Source organism: Malurus melanocephalus, unplaced genomic scaffold (genome assembly GCF_030028575.1).
Source record: "Malurus melanocephalus ecotype Western Australia unplaced genomic scaffold, MMel_1.1 scaffold_102, whole genome shotgun sequence".
In the NCBI taxonomy this organism is placed as follows: Eukaryota; Metazoa; Chordata; class Aves; order Passeriformes; family Maluridae; genus Malurus; species Malurus melanocephalus.
Window position 1 is genome coordinate 317,087 of NW_026623334.1, and position 23,199 is coordinate 340,285.

At 37.6% G+C, this 23,199-nt stretch overlaps 1 protein-coding gene across 3 annotated transcripts in view; it reads left to right on the forward strand.

The window, feature by feature from the left end:
• Nucleotides 1-23,199, forward strand: part of LOC130575273 (septin-2) — a 35,807-nt gene that overhangs the window by 3,395 nt on the left and 9,213 nt on the right. For all 3 annotated transcript variants that reach the window (XM_057369039.1, XM_057369038.1, XM_057369040.1), the window contains exons 2-11: nucleotides 1,447-1,498; nucleotides 2,574-2,673; nucleotides 4,158-4,244; nucleotides 4,827-4,950; nucleotides 8,899-9,033; nucleotides 9,483-9,600; nucleotides 14,121-14,222; nucleotides 15,017-15,162; nucleotides 16,164-16,247; nucleotides 17,174-17,231. In XM_057369039.1, the coding sequence (XP_057225022.1) occupies nucleotides 1,472-1,498; nucleotides 2,574-2,673; nucleotides 4,158-4,244; nucleotides 4,827-4,950; nucleotides 8,899-9,033; nucleotides 9,483-9,600; nucleotides 14,121-14,222; nucleotides 15,017-15,162; nucleotides 16,164-16,247; nucleotides 17,174-17,231 (981 nt within the window). In that variant the 5' untranslated portion in view covers nucleotides 1,447-1,471. The remainder of the gene's footprint in view (nucleotides 1-1,446; nucleotides 1,499-2,573; nucleotides 2,674-4,157; nucleotides 4,245-4,826; nucleotides 4,951-8,898; nucleotides 9,034-9,482; nucleotides 9,601-14,120; nucleotides 14,223-15,016; nucleotides 15,163-16,163; nucleotides 16,248-17,173; nucleotides 17,232-23,199) is intronic.

Genomic DNA, 23,199 nt, shown 5'->3' on the forward strand with positions numbered 1-23,199 from the left:
TTCTGTGAGAAATGGGTCAGGACGATCTACATTAGCACTCAGGAACTATGAGCTTTTCTAAACTCTTGAACCTRTGTTACTAATTTTATAGACAACGTGACAACAGAGGTTTCCAAATTTAGAAACAAGATGTGGACAGAYGAATGAGTTACTTCTATCAGTGAGATTGTGACTGTCTTTAAGGATCTGTCACAATGTTTGGCTGGAGGTTGGAATGAGTCTTTGCATATTGGTCAAAAAAAAAAAGCTCTCTGTTTCAAAACCATTCTTAAGGGATGTTTTCCAGAATGTTTTGAGGAATACACAATTAGAGGCTCTCAGAAGATGATTAGAATCAGGAATTCCCTTATTTCCAGGCGATGGATGCATTGTGCTTTTATTAGTAAGCAAACAAGTTGGGTATGGAAGAAAAGTAATTGGAGGAGGAAAAAAACAACTTTCCTTGCTTACAGGGCAGCTGGTATCTGCACCTGTGTGTGCAGGATTCTAAGTGCTTGCTTCTGGGCAAATGAAATACCATGGGAGCTGAAGACCTGTTTTCTTTAAAACTCCAAATGGCAATTATGCTAACTCTGATTTTTCCTTCAGTCCAGAGCTTAGTAGGTCTCTGCCAGGATTTGACTGTCAAACTGCCAGTGTCAGAAACTGGACTGTATCCTGCTAAAAYGATTCCTGCTACCCAACAGGAAAGTCTGAACACACAGGTGCCTGCATAGGTCACTTCCCTGCTGTCCCAGGCCAAGAGCTGCATTGTCAACAAACCAAGCTGTGAAGTGCTCCTGCCACTTCTGCGTTTCCTGTCCCTGCTCTGGGGCTGCTCGAAATGAAAGAGCCTTGCTATTGCCCTGATAACTAAGCTGTAGCACAACTAACATCCTTGAATAAAGAGATAAGGGCTTGCCAAAGTCCAGCTGTTCTGGATGTCCGAGACTAAAGAACAAATCTTTTTTGATAGTCCTTCACATCGGGTAGAATTTTCATTCCGTGCRGTGTCGTATTCAGCAATAGCGCTTTGAAGTCACTGAAAATAATGCTATGTTCTGACCYTTACCTGGGAATCATGTAGGTGTCCTGTTCTCATGAGAATTTTTGGATGTGGTAATAATTCTTAAATGTATTGTTTGGTCAACATTTGCATTTCATTTACCAATCTGTGAACCATCCTAAAGACAGGATGGATAAAAGTTTGTTATGATACTAAATTTTAGTATCTTGCTTGTAAAAGAAATATTTCTGTTTCGAAATTTTTAAGTATTGGTTTTGATACTCTTGTGTAATTTATTTCAGAACAGACATTTTGATTATGGCTTGTTTGTTCTGGCAATCTTTAAGTATGTGACATTTCATTCTACTAGWATAAAATGTGATTATTACATACAGTTGATCAGTTCAGAATTAATGTAATCTTCAAGTCAGCTAACATGCACTATGGCTTTTTTTTTCCAGTGTCTGGAACTTGAAGTAACGAAACATGTCTCAGTCAGGTGAAAAAGTAAAGGTAAAGAGATGGCTGCAAAGCCATGATTTTGTTTACAATCTGTTCAACTTCTGAAAACACTCTTGGTTTTACTGGAGTGCTAAAATTGTGAATAAATGGTATCTTATGATGTGTTTCTTGAAAGGAACTGCTTAGCAGAAATAGAGCTTGATTCTAGTGATAGACTTTCTGGTGTTCRCCAGACATTCAGCCTTTGCTTGCAAAGTTAAATGATGCCTTCACCTAAGGAAATTTCATATGACAAACCTTAATGTCTTAATGTTTTTGCCCATGTGGATGGGCTTTAAAAGGATTGTTAGCAAATAAATAATTAACCTTTTAAAGTGATTTCCTCTGCACCACTGGGAGTGTATGGCGTTGTAAAAAATCCTGTTCTCATCATAAACTCATCTGTGAAGAAAACATCTGGCTCCAGCTGGCCCATAGGTTCCTAAATAAAGCGGCCGCAGTTCTTGTTTAGGCTCCTGTAGGTTTTCAGTCAATGGATAACAGATGGTGGAGCAGGCTGCCCTGTTTATAGCCCAAATCTCTTTGATAAGTTTTTCAGGCATGTTTCTTCTTCCTGCTTTTGTGTTAGAAGTTAAAGATTRTGAAGATAGGTGAACAACTTAACAAGCCAAAGATGCAATCACACAGAGATGTATCTTGGTAATCCCTACATTAGTCCAATGTTCTTGTTTTTTACATGTAAGTGTATTCATTTTTATAGAAGATAGCAGCAGACACCAAATTTCAACAGATTTTTTTTTTATTTTTAGATATATTTACATCTTAAAATCAATAACAGTGTTTTCTCGCAAGCTTGCAGATTTTTATTTTTATTTTTATTTTGTCCAAGGGGAGACTTTTGTTTRTGTAGCCCAAGGTACTTACCTGATTTCTATTTACATCAGTCTGCTTGGTAAATGAGCCTGTTTCAAGGTCTGCCTTGCTATTGCAGTAAAAGTTGTTTCATTCTTTGTTCTTCCTTGTGCTTTATATACCCCTGCACTTTATTGTTTAGAATCAAGTAAACTCTTTTTCAAATTTTAGGGGGGAAGGGACCTCATTTATATTCCCTTTGTTTTCTTGTCAGTTTTCCGACTCGGCAGGCTATGTGGGATTTGCTAATCTGCCCAACCAGGTTCACAGGAAATCTGTGAAGAAGGGCTTTGAATTCACACTGATGGTGGTTGGTAAGTGATTTCTTGAAGTATTTTTGACTGTTATACAACAATAAAATTTTTTTCACATAGATGTATGCATCTGCCCACTTAGCAATTGACTGTTACACAGAAAGAAAAGCTTTGAACCTTTTTATACTTTCTAATGAAATCTGTTATTATTTTGTCATGTTTAGTAGGACAGAGTATTTATAATGATTAAAGATGATGACTTGGAGCCAACAGGACATTTTTATATTCCTGATTCATCGTCAGATGATAGGGAAATTTATTTAATCTTTCTTTGACTCTTATTTCCCCACTGAAGGTATGAATACACATGGTGAGTATCTCACGTTGAAATGGTGATGCTGCTGTTGTGTTTTCTGCTGTTCTGTACTGACTCACTCTGGTGTCAGAGATAAACCTGTAATTTGCCTTTCTGTCAATGAGCACCTCTGAGTGTCTTTGATGGAGAGTTCTTAAGGCACAAAGCTCTTCCAAGTGACATGTTGAATTACATTTACATTAAATCAGTTTAATGGWGTACATGTGCAAAAGGAATCCACTGTTCCGTCACCCATTTGTAGCAGTTAGGGAAAAATGAAAATGAGAAGAGATGCATGACACTTCCTCCTTGTTCTCTGTGCTCTGTAGTACCATTTGGGATTACTTGGTGACAGTATTCATCAGTGATTGTGAGATAAATAGGTAATTGGTGATATTTGTAGAGTTCTTGTTTCATGTAGTTCATGGTGAAAAATACAGATAACTTTTTCATCTCTAAGATCAGGCTAATAGCATCTAAAATAATATGGCAAATTATTCTAAATGCTGCCTCCTGTGATTCATTTGGTTAGGAAACAAGTGATTTTTTGAAACTCAGATTTAGTTGTTAAATTTACACATTTATTACTTAGATGTAGGATAAAATTTGTATCATTTGAAGTTATAGTATTATGAAACTTCTCAGGTGAATTTTAAATAACTTGCTTTATGATTTTCAGTTTCATAGAACATATGTGGGCTAAACTGTAAGGRTGCACAAATTGACTGTTAGTTTGGGATTGCTTTACTCATTCTTCTTCCCARCAGTGTTCCAGATTCAATTTCTAGCTTAGGGAAACGTTAAAGCTSTCAGAAATTTTCAGCAGGAGAGTTRCAGCTCCTGATTTTGTGAATTTAAATGAAAAAAGCTGTATTTTCCCTCAAGTARCTGAACTATCTCTAGATCTATAGTCCAAGTGCTRTRTGACCTTTCAGCTTTTATTGTGACATCTATTACAGTAAACTTACAATTTTCATTTAACATTTATAAAAACACTGGAGGCTTGTTTTTCCGGTGTTTTCACAGTGTGTAGCTGAACCTTTGATGTTTTTATATCAAAAGCTAGGGTGGATCCTGATGAACAAATTATTTTTCCTCCATAATGTGGGCTTGGAGAAAGACGAGGTGCTTWAAAAAGCTTGGAGTAAAAAGTGTATATGCTTAATAACCTGAAATATTTTGTTTGTAGGTGAGTCTGGCTTAGGAAAATCCACTTTAATTAACAGTCTGTTCCTGACTGATCTTTATCCAGAACGTTATATTCCTGGAGCTGCAGGTAAATGTGGTTTTGCAGTTCCTCCAGCACACTCCACCCTATAAAATTTCATGTTCTTTCAGTTAATATTGCTTCATTCTTCACCCATTACACTACTTCATGCTGTATTTAAATTTTCTGAATTATGTTTTGTTGAGCTGTTTTTATTTATATTTCCTTTCAAAGACTCAGCTTTTGTTTCTTAGAAAAACAACCCCCAAACCTTTTGGATATCAATATACCTAAATGTTTTTTTTCTCTAACCCCCATTTTCTCTATTCTTTTTATCTGTAGTGCCTTATATCCTGGTTAGAGGTGTAAATAACCTTTTGACAAAGAATCTATTGTGCTTTTGAGTATTATAATTTTAAATTTTTGCATATTTTCATAAGTAACCCCACGTTTTAGTTCATTGCTTCTTGTTTACTAACAAAAACGTGGTGTTACACAAGCTAGTAGGCAAAATTTGTTTTGATAAAATATTTTATGTCGTATAGGTTACAACACACTTCAGCTTGCAGTTCCTCCTCTATTGCTCTCTCCTGTGGGGGTCTCTTCAGCAGCTGATAGGCAAATAACAATGCAAATGTTCCTTTATTTTAGAGAAAATAGAGAGAACAGTTCAAATCGAAGCTTCTACAGTAGAGATAGAGGAGCGAGGGGTGAAGCTGCGTTTAACTGTAGTTGACACACCAGGATATGGAGATGCCATTAACAGCCAGGACTGGTACGTGTGCAAATACTGCTTTGTTAATAAAGTGTGTGYCTTACACAAACACTGCTCTAGTGTGTCTATTCCTTTCTACACCTTCCACTTTCAATTTTCTAACCACTTTTGATGTTTTTCAAGTTTTGTAGGCTTTGTCTGTGATTCTGCCTCAAAATTAACAGCTTCTCCTTCAAAAAGTTTCCCTGAGCACTGCAGTCAGCTTTGTTTTAATGACCATTCCAATAGGACAAAATTCTAGTGGGGGGAAACTTTTTGTCTTTTGCTTTTTGTATCTCTGGGCTATCCAGTTTTCATGTTTTTAAGACAGTTATTTTCATTCCCTGTCTCCTATGTGGACCACTAGCAATTTAGGTAGAACTGCTGTTTTTTAAGATTAAGTTACTACTTGACTCTCTCTGGCCTAAATATCACCGATGGTTTTTATTGGATGAAGTAATTGTCAGCAGGTACACTGGAAAACATAATTGCTTTAGCATAATGATTTTGAAGAGAGAAGATTATGAAGTAGCTAGAAAAGAACTGGGAAATTTGTAACAAAGTTAGAATTAATAAGTTAATAAATGTAATTTTCAAATAACCACACTCAGGCAATTCTGTTTAACTGTGGAAAGCTGATAACTTTTTTCATATAAAGATCAGGTATCCCTAATGGGATGCTTCTAGCAAAAGTGAAGACAGTGAAGTTCTGTAATATACTAAACAAAAGTTTGAAAGTGAAGCCTTAGTGAGATTTTTATTTTCCTCCCTCTTTTCCTACTTTAGTAAGTTGAAAAGAAATTGAACTTTTAGAATAACACAAAGACATCTTTCTGGGCTGCATCATGGTCTTGCTTATTTTGTGCACTGTTGACTAGAGCTTCCTTCCGCTGGAGCWGAGAGCTCTGCAGCCTGTGCATTGTGTTACAGAGAGCTCTTCCTGTTGATTGTGTTCTAATGCCCTTTGTTTATTCTGCTCAGATGTTTCTTAGAGACCTACGTGTGCGGATTTTCCCTTTGCTTTTTGGGGGTTTTCTGAATAGAGTCAGTTCACGGTGATTCAGACCCAAGCAGAACAATTTAYACGTAATTTTCTGTGACAAATCTGAAACATCAAATACTCTACAAGAACAAATAGTACTTAGATACAAAATAAAAAGATGCAGTTATTCGTATCTCTTTACTTATGTCACAYGAAAAGCCTTTCAGCTATGGTAATTTTCATTTTGACAAAGTCTGTTAATCTTTACAGGATGTCTCAGGGACTTGGATGGACAGACTCTTTGTTTTGAACTGTAGTGAAGACTAACCCAGTGCAGCCACCTTCCTTCCTTGGTAGTTCAGAGGAAGGAGCAAGTTCATGTTCTTGAACTTATGTTGTGTTCAGGAGCATTTACTGCAGTCGTGGTTAACTGGTAGATAGTGCTGATTGTGTGACCCAAGGTTTATAAAKCCCTTATTTTTGGGAAAGCTGCAATTTGTGGGGACTGTTTGTTTTTCAGGGTGACAAATTTTACTAAGGCTATTTTTGGACACAGGTAAATCAAACTGGCACCGTGTCTCTAGGAAGTCAACAATTGCTGGGAGTGTTTCAAATATCTTTCTTCTGACTAGGTTCCCTATAGGCTTTTAGTTTCCATCTGTACATTGATGAAGGGACTAAATTTTAGAGTTTGACTTTCATTGATGGGAGCTGAGGTAAATTTTTATGTATTTTGTGTCACAGAAGGACTGGTAAGGATTTTGTGCTGCCAGGAGTTTGTCCAGGGGGTCTGCTGTAYTGGAAAATCAAGTGTTGGATTGGGRAATGATTTGTTACAGATTTAAACCATAATGATAATTTTTTAGATTCTGTGTGAAGCTTTAGTGCTGGCTGKAGTTCTGTATTCTAGAATCAGACCCACGCCTAGGATTGCTCATGGCATCAGTTTAGGCGTGTGTTTGGAGAACAGCAAATTCTTTATGGTGGGAGGTTTGATGCATTCAGTGTCCTTTTCATGTGTTAGTACATTGGGATCAAGAGGGAAGCATGTCCTTAAAATAACATCTTTCATGAGCAAAGAGAGGATCTAATCAGGGGAGGAAAAAAATTGCTTGATGCTCAGATTTGCTTTGAAATCTGGCCTCAAAAGGGTGGTTGACAGAAACAGATATTGCAGATCATACACTTTATGTCATCTTGCTTGTGTCGCAGGTCATTTTTTGATAGCTGCTGCTCTCTGGCTGCTGCAATTTTTTTTTTTTCCAACTTGACTAAGGTTATATTTTGTGGGTTTTGGCAGCTTGATAATATTAATTTTCCCCCAGTGAGCTTAAATGCAGCGTTTGTGTTGTTTGCTGTTACAATACAGGATGTGCTATCTCCTAAGTCATGACAGCACTGTGGTATAAGCCAGGTGTTTCCCGGAAGCCAGGGGGTACAGGACACTAACACCATATTTACAGGGAAAATTATAGCTGTTAGAGATAGAAAACTGCACGTAAACTAATTACTTTGCCAGAGAAATGTGTGATAGTTCTTTCCCATCGTTAGTCTTGGTTTCTGTCCTAGTTTTTGTATGTCTTCAGTCTCGTCACCTTTTACCAGCTAGGAGAAGGAAGGTCAACAGGAAAACCTGCATTAATGTGTTTCAGCACATTTAGCTATTAAGAYGCTGGTTCCTAATGAGTAGCACTAAGGTCAAACCCCAATAAATTCCATCCTTTGCTTTGTTGTTTTCTGTAGTATGACTTAGAATAGTCATCTTGCCATGATGGAAACGTGTGTATATAGATTCTATTGTGGATTTATTCCTTCTCAATACAAAAGCTTACTTAGCTTTGTATAATCAAATTCCTTCCAGGTTCTCTTCCATCATTCTTGTTACTTTTTTTYGTTATCTCCTTTACAGCCATGCAGCCGTGGGTCAAACGTTGCTTCCTGTCACAACATTTGCCAGCATTCTGTGTTCATTTTTGAAATTACTAATTYTCTTTTCTGTTATCTACTCCATTTCCTTCTTAAGTGTGTCTCATTAAATTTGTGCTTTCTCAGCATCAGAAATATGRATGTTCCTATTTCTCAAGTTAAGCTTTCTGCTTAGATTTTTCTCAAGTAGTTTAAGACATGTTCATGTTCTGTCATCTGCCCAATCTCATCTACGTCAGCGTTGATTTCCCTTCCCCTGCAGTACTTGATATCAAGTGTCCTTTTATAATAATGGTGTTTGCAGGTGTCTGCACACTCTGGAAYAGCTTAAAATCATCTTCTTAGTAAAGCATTGTGTTTTCTGTCTCTGGTCACTGCACCGTGTGTCTGGTTAATCTGTGTGATCAGATTTTGTGTTCGTTTACTTCTTTGTAGGGAATATTTTAAATTGCCTTGAACTAAGTAGGAATTATTTTTCTTTGCCAACAGAAAAAAATTCTGTAAGGTAACAAAAATAGCTTAATAAATCATGTGATGCTTGAGTGCATGACTTGCAAATGTATTAGTACTTAATTCAAACAGACTAGAATACCAGAATTTTCGTAGGTAACCATAGAAACCTGGCTCTAGGGTCAGGGTTGTAAATCAAGAGGATATCCGGGATATGTCATTTGTCAACCGGTTTAAAAACAAATCTTCAACCCCTAACCCCCCAAAAAAAGGCAGAAAARTCCTCAGTCTTCTGTTCCTGTCTGTGTTGTCTCAGAACTGAGTCCTTTTTTCTGAGCTTGCATTTGAAATTTTTATCCAGTAAACAGAATAACACTTGAAAGTGGCTCTAGGCATAAGTTGACACTTGGTGGTTGTTTTAAAAACACCCGCTTCCATTATCAAAATATTTTTCTTCAGTACTAGATAAAATGCTAGGAAGTTGAATTTTTTGTAACAGTAATGTTTTTAATAAAAGTGTGTTTCTCCTGTTCTTATCATTTCATTATTCTTTCCCTATTATTTAACACTGATGTAAGATGCCTCTCTTTCTGCCCCCTCCCATACCACAGCTTCAAAACAATTATCCACTACATTGACAACCAGTTTGAGAGATACCTGCATGATGAGAGTGGTCTGAACAGGCGCCACATCATAGACAACAGAGTCCACTGCTGCTTCTACTTCATCTCTCCTTTTGGGCACGGGTAAGAAAAAGCTTGAGCTTTTGTATTTTAGGGTGTTCTACCTTGTTCATAAGTCTGTTCATTACCGTAACTTAGCAATAATGTTAATTGAGTGATTTCCCAACCTGTCAGTTAGCCAGTGCAATTAAAATGGTCTTAATGCTCTCCTTTACTTTGTCCCCTTTTTGGCATTTAATATTGTTTCAAGGCAGTCAGTACAGCATTGTTTATTACCCAGAAATACAAATGCTTTTAATATCCAGTTCATTATGTAGTGACAATTTTGATTACAACTCAGACTTTACACAACCAAGCTGATAAGCAAGGCCTCTGACTTAATTTATTATGAACACACTGTTTATGTGGACACTTGAAATAAATATTTTTTAATACATTTTGTTTGTTAAAAAACAAACAGCACAAGATCCCATGCCTATTTTAAATCTTTTCTTTTCCCTACTTGTTGGCAGACTGAAGCCATTAGATGTAGAGTTCATGAAGGCTCTTCATGGAAAAGTCAACATTGTCCCTGTGATTGCCAAGGCTGACACCCTGACGCTGAAGGAGAGGGAGAGGCTGAAGAGAAGAGTARGTCTAACACTTGGTCATGAGAACAGAGCAAATCATTAAAGCCAAATATATTAAGCCACAATATTAAAGCCAAATATAAAGTAATTTCAAACTGAAGAGGGGTGAATGATATTGGCCAAGGACCTAATCTTCGGGAATTGTGAGGTGGGAAATCTTCACTGAAGTCTGATGTGCTWTACCAGTTACACTTGCTGAGAATGTGGCTGGTCTTGGCTTGATGTATCTGAGCAAGCAGTGGACCCATCAGGGCAGGTTTTGAGCAGCAGGGTTTGTAACAAGGGCTCAGACAATCCTGAAAGGACAAATGGAGATGTTTCAGACTGGCTGCCATAGTGCAGTGGCCCRAGTGCCCATTGATGCTGGGAGTGCATTCGATGTGTTCTGAGAGCAGATCTTTAGTTCATCCAAAAGGTTCTTGGGTTATGCACTCTGCTGCATGGTTTGTAGCAATTAGTTGGAAGCTTGTTTAATAAGTGCAGTCAGGATCCAAACTAAAACACCAATACAGAGACAGGACAGCTGGGCTAATGTATGAGCAGGATGCTTTTGCAGCTCCAGTTGAAAAATGTATGTTCTATGAACATTTTTCCTGCGAGTTTATCTGTTAATCTGAAACACCAGGACATACTCAGGGTTGCAGTGGAGACTGTCTGTCTTTCCAGACAGTGGTACTAAAACCTTTCTTGTGCTTTGGAAGATTTACTTGGTGTCTTGAGTTTGACAAACCTGTCCAAGACAGCCCAGCTTCTTCCAAACATGACATTGTAGTGAATTAAATGGAAAAATATCAATATTTGTGGTTGTACAAGTCTTTAACTTTAAACAGAATTTCCATTTTCTCTCATCCTATGAGCAAGGAGTGTAAATATTTAATCTGTTCTGGTTTATCATTTTTTGATTGAGAATGATTTCATGCACCTTGTTAAAGAAAGGAATGGGTAGGTGATGCAATGGTATTATGATGCTTACAGGCGGCCCAGTAAAATTYATTGAGCTCACAAACTTTGTCAGGTTCAATTGACTCAAAACCAGTGTAGTAATTTGTTAAGTCTAACAGGCTTGAACCCTATAAAGCCTGTGAATTTTTACAGGTTTAATCATAACAGAGTATCAGAACAGTAATCAATATTTCTAAAATGCAGTCTGTATTTTACACCAGAGTAAATCTTTTCATGGTTAAGATATCTTTTGTATTACGTTTTCATGCAGGGCATGACAGTAGTTTTGATTGTGACCCTATAACTTCCTGTAGGCCTCTATAATGGTTATTGGATCTTTATTCCAAGGGTATTCATGCTGGGAATATTTTTCTATTTTCCTTATGAGGGATTACAGTTTTATTTAACTGGGAAAATAGTATAGATAAAATCATGCTTGCAAAGCAGCACTTTAGCTGAACTCCACCTAAATTCAGAGGATTTGTTTGGGGCTATTTTGGGTGAAGCAGTGCCCCAGTGATGGGTTTGGCCATGGTTTGTGTGAGTGTGTAAAGAGTTGAAGTTTGACAGGGTGAGGTACTGCTGGCACCGCTTTGTGTTTTATAAAGCTCAGTGATGTAAGCAAACTTGTCCAAGAAATGGAATGAGTCCTTTGTAGCTGAGGAAGTTAAAGTGGGGACAGTGACTGTAGGAACCTTGTCTGCAATGCAGGCAAACATCCACTGAAGGAGGGAGGAGATCTTTGTACAGAAGTGAGCAGCTTTATGGTGAACTGGTGAAAGGAGGAAGGAAATTAAAAAGTCCATTCATTGTGATAAGAAGGACCTTTAGATCTTGCTGGGAGAAATTCTGTCCAGGCACTTGCTTTAATTTTGTTCCTCCACGAATACTATAAGGTAATGACAGGTGCACTGTGAAAATTGAAAGAACTCATAGRGAAATAATAAAGTGAAAATGTGGCTGATTATGCAGGTTTTATTGCTTTTCCTTTTCTGTTACTGTACTGACCTGGTGAAAGATTTTTATCTCATATTGTTTGTGGAGCTGCTTCTTTTTATTAAAAAACCCTGTATTTGGCCTTTCAGCAGTGCACTTCAGGCTCAGTTTTCATAGGTACTTCWCTTCTGGTTCAGCATTTGGGAGCAGAATGACGAAAGATTTGAAGGAGGCATTTATGTGGAACATTAATTATTTTACAATATAATTCACTGAGAATTTAACCAACTTTTAACTAACTAGTTTTTAAAACAGTCTTGACTTAGGCATATGGACATCACATTTATGCACTGGCCGAGTGCAACAAGATTAAGGGCATCTGTAGTCTGAGGGAGTGGTTAGGAAGCAGGTAAACAAGTTTTCATTATTTTTATACTGCTGGCAAAGGTCACTCTGCAAACTGAGTTTATATTAAGTCAAATGTATAATGTGCTTCCAAAGCTTTGAAAGTCAAAGCTACTGTATATTGTTCTAACTCAAAGCATCTTGGCCAACAGAGTCTCTAATCAAGAGTAGGAATCAAAGTCCTGCTTTGCTGACGCAGCTTGAAGTCATACTTTTTTTAGATGTTTCTGCCATTTGGCCGTCAATCTGAAGTAAAATGTTTTTGTTTTGCCGCTATGGACTAAGCAGCAAGATTAGCTTTTGGTGCTTGCAAAGGAAACCCAGCTTGGAGTAATTCCTGTTTGGGCTTTCTGGAATTCAAAGTTATTTTTTAAAACTCTTGAGTGGGAAGAAATGCAGGACAGTTTCACAAGCTGTGCCATGCAAGGCTGCTAAGGAAACATGCTCAAAAGAATGACTTCATGMGAGGAGAACTAATATTTTGWCTTTTTTTTTAATTTCCCATGGGAAGGCTAATCTTTAGGAACACAGAATCCTCTGAGGCCAATAAAATTCAGATTTGAAGAAGCAAAATGCTGCTTCATTGTTAGGAGCATAAAATACAGTTTGTTTTTATTGCAATTCTTTTTCCTTTCAGGAAAGCACTAGGTTTAACAGCTGTAATATATTATTCTAGCACCCCTCGCTGTCGGCTTTCCCGTTATTGTTCCACTTGCATTTTATCTTGAAGATCTCAGCCAGGTTAAATGTGCTTTCTTGTTTTATGCAACTACTTGAAGCATCAAACTGCAGCGCTGCCCCACCCATCCCAGCTGTGCATCTTTTATTGGCATTTGGTGACAGTTTAGGTCTCTTCCATTTTACAAAACAGCAACAACATGCATTGATTTAAATGTCACTGTGTGAYTGTCTTAATTGCTTCTTGGCAACACTTACTCCCTAATTTCTTTTTCTTCATAAAATAGTGCACTGTGTGTAGGTGGGGGCTCGTAGTGCTTTATTCAGCGTGTGCACGTGTGTGAGTGCGGGGGATGTTTATATACCTGGCAGGAARACATTGTCAGGGGAATAGCTGTGGCTCATGCATGGTCTTTCCTCTGCTAATGGTCTGGAGAATTGTTTTCTCTCAAACACCTGTTTAATAACCAAGTTCTGGTTGGACAATTTTCATTTATACTGTAGCTGTTGGTTGCCATCACGACAGAGGATCAAGGAGCTCAGCAATACTCAGAGAAGGCTCATTAAGACCTCTCATCTGTATGAAGTTTGCTTGTTTTTGTGTTACCAAGTTAATCTCCAGTTACATATGTTGTAATGACATCTCAAGTTCTTACGCAGCCTCTTCTGAATATTTTTACAATTACTTCAAAACCCTCCCGATTTTACACAAACCTTGTCGATTCTGAGAGTTCATTCAGCAGTGCAGCTGCTTGGTTCAGGTGCTGTTTGTGGGGTTCCAGTTGCTGCTCTAGGAAGTTTGCAGAGTTCTCCTTTTCTGCTGAAATATTCAAGATCCCTTGGGAAAGCGTCATTGTGGAATCTCAGCATTGTTCATGCCCTCCTCATCCCACCACACTTCCTGTACTGAAAGTAATTCTTGTCAGTGCATTTGATGCAGCGACTAGAGCTGACTTTATTATATTCAGTAGTGTGGCACTAGAAACATTCTCTTTGGTTTTGAAGAAGGGATTGACTTGTGCCACCTTTTGAAACTGCCAAAGGCCTGGAGTTATGCTGGCTGTGCTCACCCCTGCAGTGATTTCATTAGGAAAAGAATGTGCCCAGGAATACACATACTGTATTTTTTATGTTAACCACAGACATTAATGACAAAGAAAACAGTTTAAGAATAGGGTTTTTTGTTGTAGTGGATTTTTAATGACTTTCTCCAGTTTAAAATGGATAATAAGCTTTTATCTTTTTTGATTCAAGAAGCAGTAGGTACTGTCTTCTAAATTTTTGTAGGTATCAAATGCACTAAAATGTACTTTGACACGTGGTGAATAGTTTTGATGCTGTGACTAATGATTTCCTTCTTGTTACTTGTAYTCTTTTTTCATATTAACCYYACTTTGCTTCTGTATTTGCCATGTAAATCTGGTATTTGCTGTTATTTTGCAGTTTGGACACTGAGTCAGCTWCATAYTTGTGACAGACTAGTAAATCAATTTTATGTATTTTTAACTGAATACCACTTCATTGAAATAAGAATATTCTTTCTTTTTTGCCAACTTTCAGGTTCTGGATGAGATTTCTGAACATGGCATTAGGATTTATCAGCTGCCTGATGCAGATTCTGATGAAGATGAGGAATTTAAAGAACAAACCAGAGTTTTAAAGGCAAGTTTCACTCCTAGTTTATAATTTTGCTGCTGTAGTTCTTCAATCTATATATGCCTAAAGGTACTTTATTCCTTTTACGATGTGTTGAAAATGTTGGATGTTGGCTCTGAAGTATAATCCTTTTTATTCCAGTCTCTGCTTCACCAGAATTCCAAGTGCTRTATCTCATGACTTTCTCTTCTTTTCTCTTAAGTGTAAACCATTGTTCACCATGAACTATTTGCAGTCTGTTTTCTGACCCAAACATTTTAACATGCAAGCAAGGGAAGAGATTGTGTGTGTTATAGTTGCTGTATTAATTAACAACTTTCCTCTTGTTAAAGCAGATAATCAGCATTTTACTGAAGTAATTTCCTCTCTGTGCTTGCAAAGGTGTTTGAAGAATGTCTGAAATTCTCTTTCCAGCTACTTCACTATGTGTCTGAAGTATGTTTCTGTTGGCTGTTCTCCATGCATGATGTTATGTCAGATGACACATTATGCCCAAACTGTACTTGGACAAAGTCGAGTGTTCCTAAAGCAAAGAGTCATTTCCTTCTGTGCCTCTATTCAAACAAACTGATCCCAAAAGCTGCAGGTGCTCATAAGGAGAGGTTGCATTGCCTAGAGTGGGATTTGTTGGTTTTCTGATGTGGAAGGGTTTTAGTAGAAAGCATTTATCAGCATTGCTTTTCCCACTCTCCTGCCTGTTACCTGAATCTCTGTGCTTTCTTTAAATGAAAGACAAAGCACAAAAAAAACTAACCAGCCAAAAATCAAAACAGTAACTTGTTTTTCTCTGTCTCAACTAGGCTAGYATTCCCTTTGCTGTTATTGGATCCAATCAACTTATTGAAGTGAAGGGGAAAAAAATCCGAGGCCGCCTGTATCCCTGGGGAGTTGTTGAAGTTGAAAATCCAGAGCACAATGATTTCCTCAAGCTGCGCACAATGCTGGTGTGAGTAATGGTAAAATGAYCCCATCTCCTGTGGTGACTTCACTGTCACAATGACTAAAGACCTACAGCAACGTTAATTCCTTAATTTAAAACTAACCCTGATGGCAGTGTGGAGTGACATTTTGGTTCCCTGCAGCTTGTTTTTCTGCTGTATCCTCTGATCTCTGAAATCAGATAATATTTTGTATATTTTATGTTGCCAGATATTTTTATGCCTTATATGAACTGACTTGATGGCTTTACATATMAACTGAAGTTTTGTTGTAGTGCAGTTGGTGGGGCAACTTTTAAAATATTAACAGAGGCTTTTAAAATACTCTTCAGAGTAAAGAGTATTCTAAAAGCAAAGTGCAATTTTCTTGGCAGTATGGGAGATCCTTTGTTAAATATGATACCCCACCCCGTTATGATTTTAGCTGATATGGATATTCTGCCTGCGTAAATGGTTTTAGGTGATTTTTTTAAAAACGATGTTTTGCTATTGTTGGAAATCAATGCCATTGTGTCATTCCAAATTCAGTCTCTGCTGGGCAGGGATTGCCCTCTGCTGGGCATTGGAAGCAAGTGGGTTTTCCTTTTTTTTTTGACAATTGAAAATTGTTTAGCAATGTCAGCTGTTGTGTGAGCCAAGCAGCTCCACCTAGTTCCCAGTTGCAGATTATATTTGACAGCACTTAAGAGTAATAAAATACTTTAGGAATTAAAGTATCTCTCTGAATAACGGTCTTTGCAAGTTTCTTAACACTGCAAAAAGTGGTATAAATAACTCATCTGAAGTAATTAGTGACCAAGAGGAGGACAGCATACTTTGGGTGGGGGCACTTGGGGATGAAGTAAAGGTTAATGAACTTGACAGCAGAGTTCAGCCTGGCTTGGTCTGTAAAGATTTATTTTTCTGGTAAATATATCCATCATATAAAACAGAAAGAGAAGATCAAAGGATGTTTTTCTTTGCTTTGATGAGAAGGACAGAGTGTTCAATATCCCTTTRCATGTTCTAGAACACACATGCAGGACCTGCAGGAGGTGACCCAAGACTTGCACTACGAGAACTTCCGTTCCGAGAGGCTAAAACGCACTGGCAAGTAAGTGTGTGCTGCCTCTGAGYTCTGCTGCTCCTCACTGCCCCCTGACACTGGACTTGCTGTTCCTCCTAACCAATCCCACCTCTAAACAATTATTTCAGAGATTTCAATCTGTGGAATTCTGAAATTTGTATGAAATGATCTTCTTGAAGAAGAATAATATAGAGCAAAGCACTGTGCTTATAAACAGCTGCATGTTCTGTATCCATCCCCTTTTCTTGATGCTTTTAATTGGAATGTGCAGAAAGAAGATGCCTGCAAGCAAGATAGGTTTTATGTAATGATGTCAGCTTGGAGAAAATGAACACTAGTGGGCACATTTAAATAAGCCCCAGTCTATCTGCTTAGTAGGGGTGCTTCTCTTGCACCTTCCTATATAGTTAAAGAGAGAAGTTTGGAACAAACAATCTTTTTTGATRATTTGTGTGTTTTTATGTAGTTTGTTATCTGTTTTTAAATTCTTGGCAAGGTTGTCCTTGGCAACTTAAGGTGAAAAATCCTTGTCTACCTTTGCTGCATCCCTTTGGAGCAGCTTGCTCTTGTCCACACTCCACTTGTTCTTTAGGTGTTCACTAAAGCTTTTGGATGTTAAAGAAGAAAGGAAATGGCCTACACAGCTTTTTAGTGGTTGGTTTTTGTACCATGGACAGTTAGTGACGGAAATCTTTTCATTAAATTAAATTGCTAAAGAAAATCCATATAGCAGTGAAGAAATCAAGTTTTAAGAAATGAAGAGTGAACAGGAATCTGTGAGATAAAGGTGGCCTTTTACAATAAGGAAGCGTGAGTTTAAGAATGTCCTAATTTCCCTTCTGTGGAAGCATGTAGACTTTGTTGATGTTATATTAATTGAAATATGAGCCTTGAATATGTTCTTGGAGAGTTTTACTTCTGTATTTTRTACTGTCAATGCTTTTCTTCAATAGGCCTGTTGAAGAGGAAGTGGTAGACAAGGATAGAATCCTCCAGCAGAAAGAGGCTGAGGTAAGAGGGACTTTCTGAAACTTGTTCTTTAATATAACATGCTGCATTTTCTATTAAATATATATATATATATATATTGCATTTTATATTAAATATAATGCATATAAAATTGATCATTTTCTGCATCAGCTACCGCCTGTGGCATGTGGATTGGAGTTGTGGAAAACGACAGACCTGACCTGATCATCCAAGTTGCCCTTACAGTGATTTGTTTRTAGTCACTTGCATTGTGGGTGGTGTGTGCACTCTTGGCTGTAGGCAGAGTATTTATCACTTCCCATTTGTGTGCTGATTTTCCATAAGGATATTTGCTGTTTTAAGTATTGAAATCAAGTTATGTTTGTCAGCTACATATGCTGTCTTAAGCACACTGTGCTGGGATAGAGTGACAGTCTGATGTCATTYCAGATGAGCATGTGCTTACTGCAARCATGTTACCAGTAAATTTATTCTTATGTCTTGTGGGTATGGAGTAGAAATAGGCACTTGAGTCTTAAAAATCCCATAATAAGATTAATGCATGTGTTTTTTCATSTTAAGCTTGACTTAAATCATAGTATTTTTGTTGCAGCTGTCAATTTACAGATTTGGTGTTTTCAAACTCTGATTTCTCACTCTGGTTTCAAGTTATTGCTAGGCCTTTTAACTTAGTATTTTCATGTTGAAGTTGTAAAGACTCAAATTTTTAGCCTAGTATGTAAATTCCAGCAGTACACTGCCATTGCTTATACTGCATGCAGTGTGAAGGCTGAAGACTTGCTGCTGGTGGTAAGATAGTGGGTTTTTTTTTTTTTTTTTTTAAATTCCAGCAGTACACTGCCATTGCTTATACTGCATGCAGTGTGAAGGCTGAAGACTTGCTGCTGGTGGTAAGATAGTGGGTTTTTTTTTTTTTTTTTCCTCTTTATCCTTTTATTCAATTCAGCTTGGATCCACATCCATAACTGCAGGAAAGCATGATTGGAAAGATCATTGCATATGTGCAGTGATTTGGAGTAAGAAATAAAAAAACTGCACACAGTTGTGTGTGTTTTTCAGATGAAGGATGGATTCCCACACATGGAAATTTTTGAAATTTTCTTTGGTCTATGCATTTCCTTTTCCCTTATAGCATCCATATTTAAAAATAGCTAACCCTGGCTAGCTATTGGCTAACCCTGGCATGCTGACAKAAATAGCAAAAGATTTTCCTAAAAGGAAATGCAGAAGCAGCTGATTATCACCATAATTAGTAGTTAATAATATGAATTACTGGAGATTAGGTGAGCTGCATATTTATCACCATATAACTTCATTTCAGTAGCATAAGCACTTGATGGTTGTGCACGTACAAGAGTGGAACTTCTGAAGTGTTCTGTACACAAATTAACTGCCTTCCATTTACTGGTGCATGTGCAAAGCAACAGTAGTCCATCAGCTGATAGCCAGCAGTACTGGATGCTTTGGAAATGTCAAGAGCATTTTTGGAAAATGTTTTTTGTTTTTTTTCCTTAATRCTTCYGAGCAGACAAGTAGAMTTTAAGTWGTAACTGTTTCTCYTGTTATTTGAACTRTGTAAATTGTRCATGCCTAGTAGTTAAGTMGAATCTTGGGTATCCTTGTAGAACTATTTATTTTAGGACTCATGTCTGAAAAAAATCTACTATAAATACTTTCCCTGGAAACTGTTGATATGACAGGCACATTTTTAATATATCTATATATATATATGTATATGTATACATATATTCTATTTATACATTGACACAGAGTGGTCAAAATAGACCAGTATATAAATATGTAATGTGTCTTTTATATAACATGGCTAAAGGCATAAAATTTTGAATTTCTTGGGGGACAGTCTTTGAAAGTTTCCTCTGGGGCTAATCATCTCTGAATAATTGCTGCTGAAGTTTCAGGGGATTAGGTTAGAACTTGAAAAAACAAATCCATTTTTAACTTCTGCATTCTATTGTTCCAAAGAGATCAAGAGGCTTTGCTGAATCTTCTGTAGATAAGCTGGTATGAAGCCCCTTCATCTCCAAATCATCCCTAAGGTTCAGACTGGGAAAAAGCTGTGGAGGAAAGAGGCACAGAGGAAATAGGCTTGCATTCCATGGCCTTCACAGAGAAAACAAATATCCATTTCCCCTCCTGTTCTGCATTCCCATCAGTAACGGTGCTTGATGTTCTATTTACAGTTTTGTGAGGTTTATATAACCTTGGAAGGAATGAATGCTTGAACTGGTGCCAGGATCATCTTYATCAAGGCATCACTTTTGCTAAATGGTCTTTTATTACGCCAAAGGATGTGGTCCCCAGTTCAGCCAATTTGGAATTGCTAATCTGTCATTTTGGATTTATTGCTTAGTCTGGTTATGCTTTTGCTCATTTGCAAGTGATGCCCTTTTTTTTGAGCCGGGAAGTGAAAATAGGAATATTCTTGTTCCTTACTGTAAACATAATGCAGAACAGATTATTTTGATGTTGTAGTGTAAGTGGATGCAAACCTAAAGTTTGTAGTTTTGTGCCATATTTTTCCTACTCTGAAAACGTCTTGTTACTAAAAACCTTATAAAGTTTGGAGAGGTAGTACTTCCAGAAAGAGCTGTGATTACATTAAGACAGCAAGGAATAAACTCCTCTGGTTTCTATAGTGATCTACCCTGAGGCTTTGGGCAAATCCCTCCACTCCACTGTTTTCAGTGGAACKGGTCAGCAGTGGGCTGTATATAGCRGAATGAACACAATGTTGAAATTGTTTTTTCTCTGTCCTTCCACTTTCTGAACATGTGTAACCCTTTGGCAGATGAGATAAAGAGCCCTGGGACAGTGTGGGAGTCAGGAGGGGGAACAGCACTGGGGGCCACCAGGCTGGGGCCAGTGGTGGCCCTGTGGGGAGTGAGGATGTGACCAGTGTGTGCAGGTAACTGCTGCTGCTGCAGGGGTTTGTGAGAGCATTGTCTTGAAAGATAAAGGGCAAACTTTTATGGGAAAAGACTGCATGACTGCTRATGAAGGCATGCAGACCTGAGGGAAATAAAAACAGGTCTTAAGTTGAATATATTTTGYGGGATGTTACTGCCCAGTGCAGGGGGCAGAATGTTTCAGCCTTGCTCTGTGAAGTGGTGCAGTCTTGGTCCTGGAGAACTTCCTAAGAAGAAAACCATTAGTAACCAATTTGCAATGGTGATCTTTGAGGGATTATAATGAAAAAACTCATTCTTTTTTTTTGAGGAATCACTTTTTTTCTTGTTCTTTTGAGCTGTTTTTTTAAGGAACAGTACATGCTGCTCATATACTGCAATGTCTGTGGCAATAGTGACTTCTGCTCTTTGACAAGATGTTTTATGAAAGACATCTCAATGGTAGCCCCATTTCTAATTTATCAGGAGTATTTTTCTTGTTTTCAGTTAACAAAATAATTTGTGTTCTTTGGTATTGGAAGTATGTTTAATGAAAAGAACTATAACGGGTGTACTCACTAGAAAAATCCATGGTCTGCAGTTTTCCATCTTGCCCTATTCTTACAGCCTCTTCACTTATGCCTTTCTTATGTAATGGCATGGGCAGAAATAATCAGACTTGGTRGAGGGAAAAYATATCAGTGGGAAGTAAAWATTGYYTCTTTCTTAATATTTCTYTKWGTGWKAYMYCTMTGTTGGTCACTTAGAAGCCACTCAYRTTGTTCAAACAGAAATAGTGTTTGTTGGCATTGTGATGAAATCCTGCAGGTAAAGCAGAGCTGTGTATCTGTTGTTTCTGTTTAGGRCATGGAAGCTATTAACAAGATACATGGTTCACTTTTAACTCTTCACTCTCATTTTAAGTATTTGTTTCCTTTCTGTTTTGCTGCAGTAGTCACATGATCATTAGAACTAAATTGTAGACCTGATATAAGTAAACTAAGGGGCATTTGTACCAAGGTTAAATTTATTCTTTTGCCTTTTGTTATCTGAGAATTCACAGGAATTATTTAACAGATTTCCAAACATTGTTTCCTAGCTTCCTTTTCATGATGTGCATTGGCCCTATGCTGTCATGTTGTAGCATCCGTTCTTTAGGGGATGAACACAAATATATCAATGCTGCTCTTGCAAGTGAGAGGACTCACTGCTGAGCAAGATCAAAGGCATTTTCTGTCCTTGATGGTTGCAATCCCCAACAGCAAAGGGAACACTGCTGTCGATGTGACATCAATTTCAGTCTTTGGTGATTTTTTTCTATTCTCCTTTATTAAGAGTGGGGTTTTTTTCTGTCTGTTCTGTAGGTCCAGTAAGGTGAACATGAGAGGGTTTTGGTTTGCATTGTAATGTGGAAGAATGGCTCTTGTCCTGTTCTCTCAAAGAGGGAATTGTTGAAAAGACTGTCAGGGTTACCACTTGAGCACGATACAGCTTGATTCTGTTCTTTTAATTTTACAACAATGTGCCTTGTGCCTGAAATTTTTTCTACTGAATTATCCTAAAATAGCTCCAGAAACTTGCCATTACTTACCTAATGGAAAAGACTGAGACTTCACCAGTAGGTCTCAAAAATACCACATGAGAATGGAAAAGGAAAATCTTGTTACAACCTTAACATTAGAGCAGAGAGGGATTCCTGGGGCTTTTGTGCCATATACATATTTGTGCCATATGCATAACCTGATTTATTTTGTGGTAGGCATACTTYTATCAGTAAAAGTTAAGAAAATGCAATTCTCAATGCTGTATTTAAGTCTTAAAATATGAAGTTGGCCATTAGCAGAATTCTGCGTTTGAGCAGTCACCATAATACATGTGCAGCAGTATTTCCCCCTGTGATTATTGAATGGTTTCTATTCTGGGAATGTTTCATGCCTCAGTTTGGAGTGCTCTTGGGAAAGCTAAAGTAGGAGAGCTTCCAAAAAGCCAGTTTTATTCTGATGGTAAATCTGTAGAGAGGCAGTTCAAAAGACCAGGTGTCTTGASTTTTTACAAGTTGATCTTTGAAGCTTTTCTTTTTTTCTTGTATCATGAAATCAATGCAACACTCAYTTCAGGAACTTTCTGCTTTTTTTTYCTCCTCCCTTCAATGTTATGCCATCTTTTTGATCAGAAGCTTTTTGTTTTAAGGATTCAGCAGAAAGATGTAGATGGGTTTTTAATAATCCTCACAAACTTAGCTGTATCTCATGCTGTTCCTGTGTGAATCTCCTTTTGTCAGAGGGCATCTCTGCAGCAGTCAGGAACCTGAATTAGCCTGTCCCAAGCCCTGTGCTGCTGCAGCAWGAGGATAAGTTCATAATCCAGCTGGTTTTAGGCAATCTCTGGTACTGCTGGCTGTGCTGCAATCTTTTTCACTCTTTAGTTAATCTTCAGTTCCTTACTCTTTCCTAAATCTGTATCTGAGAGCTGGCAGGAAAAAGTGGTACAGGCACCTGCAGTTGATTTTTCTTGTTCTGTGATGTTTCTTTCTGTTCGGTTTTTTTTTTTTTTTTTTTTTTCAAAACAAAACAACAGCTCAACACTATATACATGTTAGTCAAGCTTGTGTCTCAGGTTCTTTTGTATTGATTCTGGTGGAGTAATGAGTATCACGATAGTTAATGTGGTTGACTGGATAAAAATACAGTATAATTSTTTGAACATAGTGCTGTTTCAGTTAYTTCCCCCTCCCAGTAAAATAARGAAAGAAATTCTCTAAAAAAAAAAGAGAACTTGCTGTACAAGTCTCATATTTTTACATGATCTCTGGTTTGAGGTGGATTCATAGGTTATTCAGTGTGCATGGAAATAGCAGTTTATTTCCTTCCCACTTTGTAAAATGGGGCACTTGTAGTTCTGTATGTGGAGTTTCCCCACCTGCATTTGGAAGGAAGTACCCAGTCATTTGTAAAGCAAATTAGAGGTATTTGCATATATGTTTTGAAAATCCATACTGGTGTTCTTTCTTAGGAACATTTGTTCCAATTAATACTGTTTTAAAAAAATAGCAACAAAGTAATATCTATAACTGGCCTTTTATG